At 41.1% G+C, this 12,475-nt stretch overlaps 1 protein-coding gene across 1 annotated transcript in view; it reads right to left on the reverse strand.

Moving 5' to 3' along the window:
• The window catches only part of Oseg6 (intraflagellar transport protein Oseg6), a 39,348-nt gene that overhangs the window by 3,917 nt on the left and 22,956 nt on the right, over positions 1 to 12,475 (reverse strand). The window contains exons 18-25 of the mRNA XM_022068219.2: positions 11,339 to 11,485; positions 7,788 to 7,954; positions 6,079 to 6,325; positions 5,850 to 6,002; positions 3,703 to 3,799; positions 2,898 to 3,104; positions 2,199 to 2,488; positions 72 to 148 (exon numbers count right to left, since the gene is read on the reverse strand). Coding sequence (XP_021923911.2) covers positions 72 to 148; positions 2,199 to 2,488; positions 2,898 to 3,104; positions 3,703 to 3,799; positions 5,850 to 6,002; positions 6,079 to 6,325; positions 7,788 to 7,954; positions 11,339 to 11,485 — 1,385 coding nt within the window. The remainder of the gene's footprint in view (positions 1 to 71; positions 149 to 2,198; positions 2,489 to 2,897; positions 3,105 to 3,702; positions 3,800 to 5,849; positions 6,003 to 6,078; positions 6,326 to 7,787; positions 7,955 to 11,338; positions 11,486 to 12,475) is intronic.

Genomic DNA, 12,475 nt, shown 5'->3' on the forward strand with positions numbered 1-12,475 from the left:
TGTTTTGCGTATTTTAGTCTTTAGTCTACTAGAAAGCAGATAAATGTTGTTTAATAATTACAAATACTCACTGTTGTAGTTCTGGCATGATTGCTGGGAAGTCACAATTTGGACACGCAGTGAGAGTATCCTTTACAATATGGCATCCCTGCAACACGAGAGACTGGCATCAATGGGGGAGGGGAGGTGCAATGTTCTCGAGGGGGCATAAAATGAATTATATGTGGAACTAACTGCTTAATTCCATGGAACATAGCCCTAATTGAGAAGCTTAAGGTCACTCAGTCAAGAAATTTCCCACCTTTTATGGAACTCATGTTCACATAAGAATGAGAATGCCAACTGTCTCTGTCCCCAGGCAGGTCAATCCAGCCCAAAACCACCCACCCTGAAGAAACATTTTAATATTATCCTACTATCCTAGGCATACCTAGGTCTTCTGTGTTGTCTCTTCCTTTCACGCTTCACAACCAAAATTCTGCATTCAAATTTGTCATCTTCCCCACGTGCCCCACCCACCTCATCCTCCATGATTTGATCTTCCTAATAATGTTTGGTGAATAGTACATCAATGAAATTCATCATTACAAATTTTCTCCAGCCTCTTGTCACTTCATCCATTTTAAGTCGAAATATTCTCCTAAGTAACCTGTTCCCAGAAACCCATTTCTTGCATGATGATGTATCACTCAGCCAGACACCACTCCCACACAAAATTCATTAACCCCAGTCAACTGTGATGTCACTGACACCATTTTGGCAAATATGTCAGAAATGTTGATTTACGAGAACATTTCATAATTTGTTGTATAGTACTGCAAGTATAATACATTAGAAACATCTGGAGGTGAGTTCTACACAGCAAACAACATGGGTCCACAAATGCTTCCTCTTCAAGTTACAGCCCTGGCTTGTTCAACAGAGTGCCAACCCTTACTTTGTTTTGTGAGGGTTCTTCGCAGATAAGACAGGTTTTATCAGAGACGTTATCAATTTTCACAAGGATCATCTGTAGGCAGAGGAAAATCCTCACAACGCAGTCCAGTCCAGACACTGGATGCTGTTCAGGGCCAGCGTTTGTGCAGGTACTGTTGTGGGTTATTTGGTACACCTGCATGTTTTTCCACATAGGCTTAGAGGCAGTGATACTGAGATTTTTTAGACAATGAACTGCCTGGTCTACTAGATGCTGTACCATGAATAGTCAGAGAATGAATGTAGTTCATGGACGATGGTGTGCCAACACATTTTAGCCTTATCATGCAAGATGTCCTGAACAACATCTGCCATAACCAAAGGAAGATAGAGGAGGATCCACTGCATGGTCCCATGCTCTCCCAATTTGAATCCTGTGAATTTCTGTACGTGTGGACATTTATAAGGTCATGTTAATTTATCTCCCATTAACACTGTAAAAACTCTTCAGCAAATGGCTGCCACACTATCTGGGACACCTTCTGCATCTTTGAATGTAGATTTGAGGTTTCCACGGTGCAGGCCGTCTCCTGGGTCGTTATGCCAGGCTACACAATGCAACAACCCAGAAGACAGCCATCAACTTTGAATGTGTTTGACAGATAATGACACACGTCTCGGCAGGTACTGAATCTCACTAAGGACATTTTTAGCATCTGTTGTAAATGTATCTGAGAGCCAACAGATTTCACAAACCTTCCACAGCAGTGACTACGAAGAAAACTTTGCAGAAACACGTTTACGTACACAAAAGGAATTACAAATGCAACCATGATATTCAAGGTCACTGTTGTGATAAGGCACGTGGAGGTCACTGCCTGTGAGCTAACAATTATAATTTTCTACTGTTATAATATTGTGCAAAAATGTATTCCAACAAAGGCTCCAGGTCATGTGTTGCCTACTTGCTACGAAAAATGTGACAGGCATGAACAGGCCCATAAGGTCTTCTTCAGTCATGCTAGAGCTTGAAGAACATCTACAAATGCAGGCAAATGCACCACAATAATACAGCAAGCACAGAAAGTGTGAACATTAGCACAACCTCCACATCAAATGTCATCCATGTGTGTCCAGTGGTTCTCAAGTTGAACAGACTGGATGGACGGGCAGACAGACAGACATAACTATAATGCCCATCATATGTTCTTGCTATGCGCTTCATGTAAAAAAACAGATAATAAAGGAAAAAGGAACTTAGATAGCAACTGGTGGAGACAGACCGTGGCAACGCAGAATGGGACGGTGTTCTTGCACTGGCCGCAGTTCAGCTCTGTCTCAGGCAGAGGACCATCGCAATATGGGCAGGGTGTGCTGGGCTCCTTCTCCTCACTTGCCGCTGACAGTTTTGAGCCAGGTTTCCGCACCACAGCTTCTATCTTCTTGGAGTACTTTGGGTCAACCTGTGAGCGATATTCTGGTCGCATCAGCATGGTGGCATAACTAAACGCATGTGCCTTCAGTCCAGCACGACTGCATTCAATCACTGTAGATGTCAGGATGGGCACAACATCTGTGGGGACAGAAATGTAACATTAACGATAACGGGCGTTGTTCTTATACAGCATGCGGCTGTCGGAATGACAAAGACTAGAAGTTAAATGCTTCATACAGGAACACTGTTAACAACCGAGTCTATGTAACAGTGACTGACTGAAAGATTCTTGGTTTTATCAACGTCATGTGTTCATGCAGCGAAGAAACGCAGGATGATTATAAATGACAAAATAGCCAGAATTTGCCTGGAAGCATAAAATATTTCAGAGGACCCAGTTCCTAGCCTAAGGACACATAAATTAATGAGATATGGTTAATATTACACAGAGTTATGATATTGGCACGAGGGGACTCACTCCTCATGAAACAATCTTAGAAAAGTAATATCTGTCAACAAAGTGTTAAAGAGATAAGAACATACTCACGGGACGGAAACTTGGAGATATTGTTTGCGACACGAATGAGCATGCGAGCACCTTTGAGGTGTTCTCCCCGTCTCACATGTAGACGTACCAGGATGTAAGAATGCAGCAGCATCAGATTTGAACGCATTTCTGTTGGAATCTTGATGCAATTATGACGCAATTCCTGGTACATCCCAAACAAGACATCATGTGCATTCCGGTAGTTTCCTGCAACACAACAATCCTATACTTAATAGGATGTCATCCTAAACTAGGTTAATACACGTAACATCCTCTAAGCTAATTTCCTTAATACTCATTTTAACTTCTTAAAAGCCTGGTGGTAACTATATGTCCCACCTGCTTTAACAATCATTAACTTTGCTTCGTCGAGTATTTCGAAACATGTTAATGAGATGTGAAGTTGCCTGCAAGCACAAGTAAGTCACTTTGAACATCTTTTGTGATTTATGGTAAGAACAATCAATGTAATAACATGTATTAGTGACGAGAAATATTCGTAGTTCCCTGTTACTAGCGGCACTGAAACTGATTCGCCTGTGACTCACGGGAAGAACACGCTATCTCTCTCCCACACCAACAGTGCACCCGGCCGAGCACGCAATGCAAGCACGACCGCTGCCGCATAAATTGTAGACCCGGTACTTTAATCAGGATGAAAAGATGAGTCTCCAGCCATGAGACGCTTAATTAACAATTTGATTATTTTAATTGTAAAAGCTGCAAAAACATTTATTTCTGTCCATGAAACTGTACATGGAACACTTGAACGTATCATGTATCTTAAAAGGGTTAATATTGGTACCATTGATTTGCTCCTCATTGGCAACAATGATGGCTGTCTTGGCAGCTTCCTTGTACTGGTGCCGTGCCATGTACAATCGAAACAAGAACTTGGGATCCTGCAACAAAAACATTTTGTATCAGCGTATGAAGTGGTAACCATAAAATAAAAGAGGTAGAGAGCTTTAAGTGTTCCTGAAGTAAAACAGAAACAAGAGTGGTAAAGAAGAAGGCAAAGAAAGAATAAAAAATGCAGGAAGTTTTTACCAATTAGTGAGGGACATACTCTGTAAATTGGATATGACTAAGAAAGGGAAAGCAGACCCATTTTAAAGTTACTACATCCTGTCAATATAAACATACACAGCAGAAACTTTGACATGGGCCACGACAGATACTGACAGATTTGTAGCACTGGGGATGAGATCTCAAGGCATACAGGAGAAAAAACTAAAAAGGAGTGAATAAGAATGAAAACACATGAAAAAATATAAAGTTAAACACCGCAAGTCAATGTAACAAACAACAGAATGAGATGGTATGTACACAGTTTGAGAATTAATGATGAGAGAATACTAAAGTACTAAAGAAGGTTTTGAACATGAAAGTAAAGGAAAACCCCCTAGAGAGTGATAAAGATGGGAGGAACAAGTTAGGAAAGACATCATACAGAGGAAAGGAACTGACGATCATGAGTTGTGGGAAGAGAAGGAAGGGTGGAGAACCACGATTATCAGATAACACCCAAAGTGTAAATGTCTGAGGAAGAAAAAAGTAATAGGACAACAGGTACATAAAAAATAGTCTCCAGACGACAGCATCCTGTGATTAAAAGAGCGAGCCCCGCATCCCCTCACAGTGAGCTACAAGCACTGGATATCAACACATCCCCCCCCGAGGATGACAATCAATTAAGTCTGGCCACGTCAGCCACACACAACCAGGCAATCCTAAAGCTGTCGGAAAGAACTCGGAATGACTTGTAGGTCCTGCAACGACTGTCGAGTTCTCTACAAACAAGTCACTGCAACCTCCCATACACACATAGTTGTTGTTGTTGTTGTTGCTGTGAGTAGAGCAATGTAGATTGAGAGTCTGTGCCACCTGAGTGATCTGTGATTCTACATCAGTGCATGAATAGTGTGTGAGCAGATTATCTATGGCGAAGGAGTAACTGTGAGACATTGAAGTCATAGTGAGCAGTGTGTTACATGTATTATGGGACCAATGTGAATTAAAGGCTAACAAAACTGGAAAGACAGAAAGGTTAATTAACAGCGAACAACTACATAAAGTGTTTTTCTTTCAAGCGCAGTAACCAAGAATAATAAACCTTCACAGCCCAACAGTAGCTACATGTTCCTCCTGCTTCAACAATCAATAACACTACTTTTTTGTATTTATGGGTTTCGTATTGTTCTCACGGTAAAGAGGGATTATTTCCTTAAAAAATGTTAACAAGCTGAACTTTGGAATAGTGAAGAGTTGTGTTTTCTTTGCAGTACAGACTGAATTCTTAAATATTATTTAGATGAGCTTCGCTTCAAAGGGTTAATTGCAAATGTAAAGTAAAGCAAGTAAAGCTGTCCCACTATACGCCATGTAGGCGCTTGGGGGGGAGTGGAGCTATAGCTCCTACTCATTCTTGACCTCGGCAACAGATGGGGGTGAGTGGTCAGCATCACGCCCCAGCCGCGCTTTACCCCCGGGAAAGTACCCCGGTACCCATTGTAGAGGAGGCTGGGTGGGCCCCAGAGCCGGTCTGGACGCAGAGGCTAGAGGAAAAATCCTCTGCCCCCGTCGGGGATCGAACCCCGGTCGTAATAGAAAATTAATCCAGATTGCAGTGAACTCACATGTAACTGATAAAACTATTATGGAATATACTGGGAAACTTGAATGGTGTAATAATTATAATTAAAGTCAGTTGTTGTTGCTTATAAAGTCATTGGTGGGAGACACAAACAAAAGCATGATGACTGCACAAGACTCACTTCTCTCATAAATAAAACAGCAAATTAGAATGTCAATGATCCATTTCAGATGAAAAGAAAGAAATTTATGTTAAGTAGTTTATTGTCTGTTGGAATGAATTTGAGGGGGAATGCGATCGCGCCAGTAATTTTCCCAGAATGTACATTTTGTTCTCATTTCCTCCCATACACTCACTTTTGGTATGCCGTCTGTCTCGCCCAACAGGAACTCTATCAGCTGACTGGTCAGATGATTATCATTGGCAACACTCACAACATCAATGGCCAATGAGATAGGTTCTGCATCCTCTGAGTTTGCTTTCATTACTTGCATCAGAAGCTTCAGAGCCTGTAACAGAAGGCTTCTGTATAACTATTCTATAATGACACTGTATCAACTACTAAGACTAGTGGAATGACCTTACCTTACTATAGTCTCCTGCATGGTAATAGTATTTTCCAGCCAACATGCTGTTATGTGCTCCTTCGAAGTGCACAGCAAGGCTACGATAGTCTTGTGGTCTCGCCTCCGTCTCTAGCGAGCCTGACAGTATCTCGCCGTACAACTCCATCTGGTGGTGCTGCCTTGCAAGCTGGAATGCCTCATCATGACATTGAGACATCACTAGGAACCGGATGGCAGAACGGTAGTCATTGAGCCTCTGGAAAAACCTGCAGCATACAAATTGAAAAGTCAACAACCCCACTGCATCTCCTCTTTCTGTACCCCATGACGCTACGTTACTGTATGTCACAGCTGCTTCAGTCACATGATTACCAGAGGGACAACTCGCAACGCTACGTAAACAAAGAAGCTAACGGCTGCTTTCAAGACACGAGATCACTGCCCAAATAATTTGCTCATGACATAGATTTCTTTAGTCATAGTTGTAGTAGTGGTGAAGATGGCAGTGGAGACTGCATAGCTCCAATATGAGTGGACATGTGAGATCAGGATACAGTAAGTGCCTGATGATGGAGGCAGCATGACCTCTGAAACGTTGGTTGACATGACCAGACTACACAGCGCAACAACCCAGAAGACAGAAATCTTCATACTAAGAATCGCCCTGATGATGGAGGCAGTATGACCTCTGAAACGTTGGTAAACATCTACCAGACTACACAGCGCAACAACCCAGAAGACAGCAATCTTCAGACTCACCGCTGTGAAAACCTCAAATCTTACATTATATATACAATACACTTTTTGCTCTTGGCTGCAATACACTTTTAAAATGAAGAAACAGGGATCCTCTGTTTTGCAGGATAGACAATGTCTTTGTCTGTCAACTGTAAGGCCCATTCTAATACTGTTTGCCACTTCCATTTCAGGTTTCTAAGGGCTCTTTATAAGAATACTCTCCGTGAAAGCTTGTCTGTCCCATCTGCTGTAAATGTCCAGCCCACAGTAAAGTAAAGTTTGTCCCACTATACGCCATGTAGGCGTTTGGGGGGAGTGGAGGTATAGCTCCTCTCTTCCTTGACCCCGGCACTAGATGGGGGTGAGTGGTCAGCATCACGCCCCGGCCGGCTTTACCCCCGGGAAAGGACCCCGGTACCCATTGTAGAGGAGGCTGGGTGGGCCCCAGAGCCGGTCTGGACGCAGATGCTAGAGGAAAAATCCTCTGCCCCCGTCGGGGATCGAAGCCCGGTCGTCCAGCCCGTAGCTAGTCACTATACTGACTGAGCTATCCCGGCTCATGTCCAGCCCACAGTAGCCTTCTTTACTAACAACTTTAACAATACAAAGATAAAATTCACCAAACAACAGGACAAAAGGCAATAACAATGATACACTCATGTTCCGCACATACTTCGGATGCCAACGTTATTTGGTAATGAACAGAATGTCTGTATATGTAAGGTTCAAAAAATATGACTGTAATCTCTGACTGTCTTGATAATGTTGTTCTTCTGGATTGTGACACAGTGTAGATCTGTGGGTAGATACAAATGTTTCAGAGAAACTCTTGTATCCATCTTCAGGGCTAAACATGGAGACAATATGTTTCTCTGAAACAATGTTATGTACCTACAAGTCTACTCAGCATCACAACCGAAAAGAACGTCATCTTCACTGGCCACAGAATCTGATTCTATATAAATAGAAAAACAGGTTTCTTCCACTTGCCTGGCCACCATCTTCGCACCTTCAATGCTCTTTGTCTCCAGAACTACGTGCACCGCCTCCTCCGGGTTGTTCAAGTGATCCAGGTTCAGGCGCACAACACTATCCAGATCACGTGCCATCCTATAAGCGTTTGCTGCCTCCTGGTACTTCCCGTCTGCCTCCTTTGCCTTAAATGTGTCACAGCAAGGAAAACGTGAAGTAACCACGGTGCCTTAAATACAGGTCCATCCTTCCCAATTCAATATTTAAAATCATATCCCCTGATGTTTATCTAACTGAGAAAGCGCTGTTAAACAGATATTAAGTGACTGCGAAGAAGGCATTCTGTCTGGTTACATGTCTGTCCATGTGTCTAGCACCAGAATGGTTAAGTAAGTTGTCTTCATATTTGGTATTTACAAGTGTTCACATTCTGTACAGCCACCAACGAATAGCATTTTACATACAGGGAAAGCACAAATGGCAATTTCCTTAAAAATGGTGATAATGATTTTCGTTAAATATCAATGTGTGTATAATCTTGCCTGTTGTTTTGTATGGGTGCGAAACATGGTCTCTCACTCAGAGGGAGGAACACAGATTGCAGGTGTTTGAGAATCGGGTGTTGAGGAGGATATTTGGGCCTAGGAGAGAAGACGATGGGGCGTGGAGAAAACTGCATAATGACGAGCTTAAAAATCTGTACTCCTCCCCCAATATTGTCAGGGTGATTAAGTCGAGAAGAATGAGATGGGCTGGGCATGTAGCACGCATGGATGGGACAAGAGGTGTGCACCGGGTATTGGTTGGGAAGCCTGAGGGGAAGAGACCTCTGGGGAGACCTAGACGTAGATGGGAGGATAATCTCAGGCGGGATCTATGGGAGATAGGAGTTGAAGGAGACTGGATTTTGTTGGCCCAGGACAGGGTCCGGTGGAGGGCTTTGGTTAGTTCGGTGATGAACCTTCGAGTTCCGTAAGCCATCTGGTTGGTTGGGTCCACTATTTGGGAAGCCTGAGGGGAAGAGACCGCTGGGGAGACATAGACGTAGATGGGAGGATAATCTCAGGCGGGATCTATGGGAGATAGGAGTTGAAGGAAACTGGATTTTGTTGGCCCAGGACAGGGTCCGGTGGAGGGCTTTGGTTAATTCGGTGATGAACCTTCGGGTTCGGTAAGCCATCTAGTTAGTTAGTTTAGTTATCAATGTGTGTAACAAATCCCAAAATTGTTATTGCCTGCAAAAGATCTGTGACACATGTGACGAAACAAGCAGTCTCTATTCACAATAATCATTATTCTGAAGTGATAAAGCATAATATTAACATTACAAATTTAGTTTTCATTTAACTGCTATGAACAAACAACTCAGCCTCCATACACCATACACTTTGAATTCAGATGTGTATACAGTCTCATAGAAACACTGAACAAGAACTTCAAAAGACCAAAATTATTATTTTCACTAGCATAGTCACTGAAATGAACACGATAAAAATATTAAAACAATGAAGCGAAACAAAGTGAGACATATTTTATACAAACTGATACATACGCAACTTCTTTCTGTTACCAGTTGCCATGTTTTTGTGGTCAAATCGAATATTTCACAAATCCCCACCAACATAAAAGACACAATGAAAATGTATTATGGCCCAACTTTAAATAAATCTGTTAATTTTTTGATGATCTTTTTCAAGAAGCAGTAACATTAATTTCTTTGAAATTTCCAAGAGAGAGAGAGAGAGAGATTAGAAATAAATTGAAATAATACGGTTTTCCTAATAGAACGATCTATTGATCACAGCAATTGGTACTAGTGACATCAGCAATGTGCTGGGCTAGTTATAATAAACACTAAGCCACCAGCTCTAAAACAGGGAGAAATGTAGGTTTTATTACAAATGCCTAAATTTCCATAAATTAAAATCACAAATTTAGTTTGAATATTAATGTAAAACTACCACAACCTAATCTCATGAGTCACGTAATAAAAATATGAGTACTTCTTTTTTATGTTAACGGAGTTCTTGTAGATTATGGAAACAAAATTTTTCAGTGTGTTTATATTGTTACAAGGTCATCTACAGCCGTACATCTTATTATGGGCTCTAGCACTGATCGTACTTGTAATGACAAGGACATTTCTCTACCCGAAGCATAAAGGACATGAATTTGCCGCTCCTACTCACTGCCACCCCTCCCCCTTTGCATTCACTCTGGTCTTGGTGGCACATGAAATATTACCGCCCAATTATTTTAGCCAACAGAAATCAGCTTCATAGACCAGTTGCCACCCTCTCATGCTTTCAGAAGAGTGCATATTGAGCAGGAATCAAAATTTTCAATAGTCTACCTTTAAGTCTCACAAGTCTTGTAAATAAGAAGGAGCAATTTAAGGTAGCATTAAAAAGATACTTAATTAAACACTCCTTTTACTCTGTCAATGAATTTATGTTGTTTACAAATAAATTATAAATTTTTCTTGTGTGTAATGGGTAGATCTATTTGTATCATTTCTCTAGGTGAATACTTTGTTTTGTATTATGTGAAATTTATATAATAGTATGAATTGTATTTTATAATATGTATTGTATTATTATTATTATTATGACTTTTTCCACATCCTATTGTCATCTGACTGTCTTATGGATCCATGGAATGTAAATAAATTATTATTATTACTTGGGCCACATGCCCTTGCAACTCTCTCTGATCCCTGTCATTCCGGTCCTTTTGGTTTCACGCACAGTAAGTCACCAACACAGGAGCCTTTCATATTTGTTAACTTGGTTGCCAAAAAAAGGGGGAGGGAGACAGCAACTCCGCTAGGAAAAAACTCTTGACATTAACCTGAAGACACATAATCAGTCTTATGCACTGTCGTGAAGAACATCTCTTAAGGTGCCGACTGACTTGTAACATTTGCCTGTAATGTAACATTCGCGGCGAGCATGTTACATTACACCACAACTGGTGAGGCATATCGAATGCTCGTTTTGAACGCTCGGCTCGTGTGTGCTCCATTCATTTCATTTAATATGTCGGACGTGGAGGTTGTGTTATCTTTGTTCCATTTAATACGCTACTGTTATCTAAAGAACTCGTTAATGCTCGTTACGACGCCGCTCGACTGACTGACTGACTTGTAATGTAACACTCAAAGGGATTCGCGAAAAAACCGACAACACGATGGAGCGCCCGCGAGGGTAAGCGGCTCGCATCAAGCGGCTCCGTTCGCTGTCTTCACTTGTGTAATGCTCGATTTGTAACACGTTACATTACAGGCAAATGTTACAAGTCAGTCGCCACCTTTAAACACAATATATAACACTTACATTTCAATTAAAAATTTCCACCTGCTTTGTCAGCTAAGTTCTTTTCCTTTGCACGCCCATTTCGGTCACATATGACCATTCATTTAACGATGCATACTTGGTTCCAAACTCAAAAACAAAATCTTTGCATTTTACATCTGATGTACATTAATATATTTTTCCTGTTCTTGCTTCTTATTCTAAGTTATTGATTATTTCTACTTCCAATGCCACTTAGGCATGTCAGAGGCTCACCTTAGCATACTGTAGATGAATCTTGGTTGATGTAATGTTAGGGAGTAGCTCCCCCACTTTCTGCCAGTTCTTGAGCCGGATATAAGCTGACGCAGCTTTGTCGTAGAACAATCCCTTCTCGTACAACATCGCTGCATCACTGAGCTGCTGCTTCAAACAATGCACCAATTTCATATCAACAGAAAAACAGACAGCTGAAAACGTAAAAGAACCAAGTGGAACCCACGCAAACTGCAGGCCGCTGACTGTAAAAACCAAGATGGATAAAGATAGCTGAAAGTATCGCAGATAAACCTCAATCCAGCAGCTTCATTTTCAACAGAGAATGTCCACATAAAAGGAAATACAGAAGTGCTCTGCATTGCAGCCAATATGAATATTCCTCATTGTCTTCTGGCAATTAATTTTGTTGAAAAAAATTTCAAGATGAAATGTAATTATTTAAATAAGTTACACAGGCATGAATCAACATATTATATGCACTGCAAACTACATTACAAAATACCACAGTATACAAAGACTCCCAAAAACTCAAGATTATCTAGGCTCGTAATGGGGGGAAGACGCATTAACAATCTAAAAACACAGATAATCCAAAGTATTTTGTTTGATGCATGCAAGAACATCACAAATTACTCTACTTTTTCTTTTATTTTCCCACAACTGATGTATATTTTGAGAAATAGTTTGTAATGTTCACTTGTATTTGTGAACTGTTAGACTCCTCACAGAAGAATGAATATCACTCTTACCCTCCCCACCCTGTTCTTCATGCTTTTGTTTTGCGGTAAAGAAAATGTCTGTCACGTGCTGGAAACCCAATTCATATTCAACACTCTGCGGTTATTCTTCAACGTTATCTCTGTCTTTCAAACTTGGCAAAACATCTTCTGGACATGGAAAAAGTGCCCTCCATGACTGAACCAGCATTACCAGATTCATGGAAAACGACGCCCAAGATATGCCGTGCATAAAATCAAATGTCACGACTTTGTTCCGTAATTTTATTCTATCAGATCAACCTGGAATCATCATTTCAAGGATGAATTCACTCAATTCCAATGCCATATTCTTTGGCAAATTCTCCATTCTCAAAATTTTAATTAACATGAGCCTTGTTTTGCTACCAGCACAAAT

The sequence above is a fragment of the Zootermopsis nevadensis genome, unplaced genomic scaffold, assembly GCF_977971745.1.
Source record: "Zootermopsis nevadensis isolate Lab colony 2312 unplaced genomic scaffold, Znev_1.0 Znev_ptg000028l, whole genome shotgun sequence".
Classification (NCBI taxonomy): domain Eukaryota; kingdom Metazoa; phylum Arthropoda; class Insecta; order Blattodea; family Termopsidae; genus Zootermopsis; species Zootermopsis nevadensis.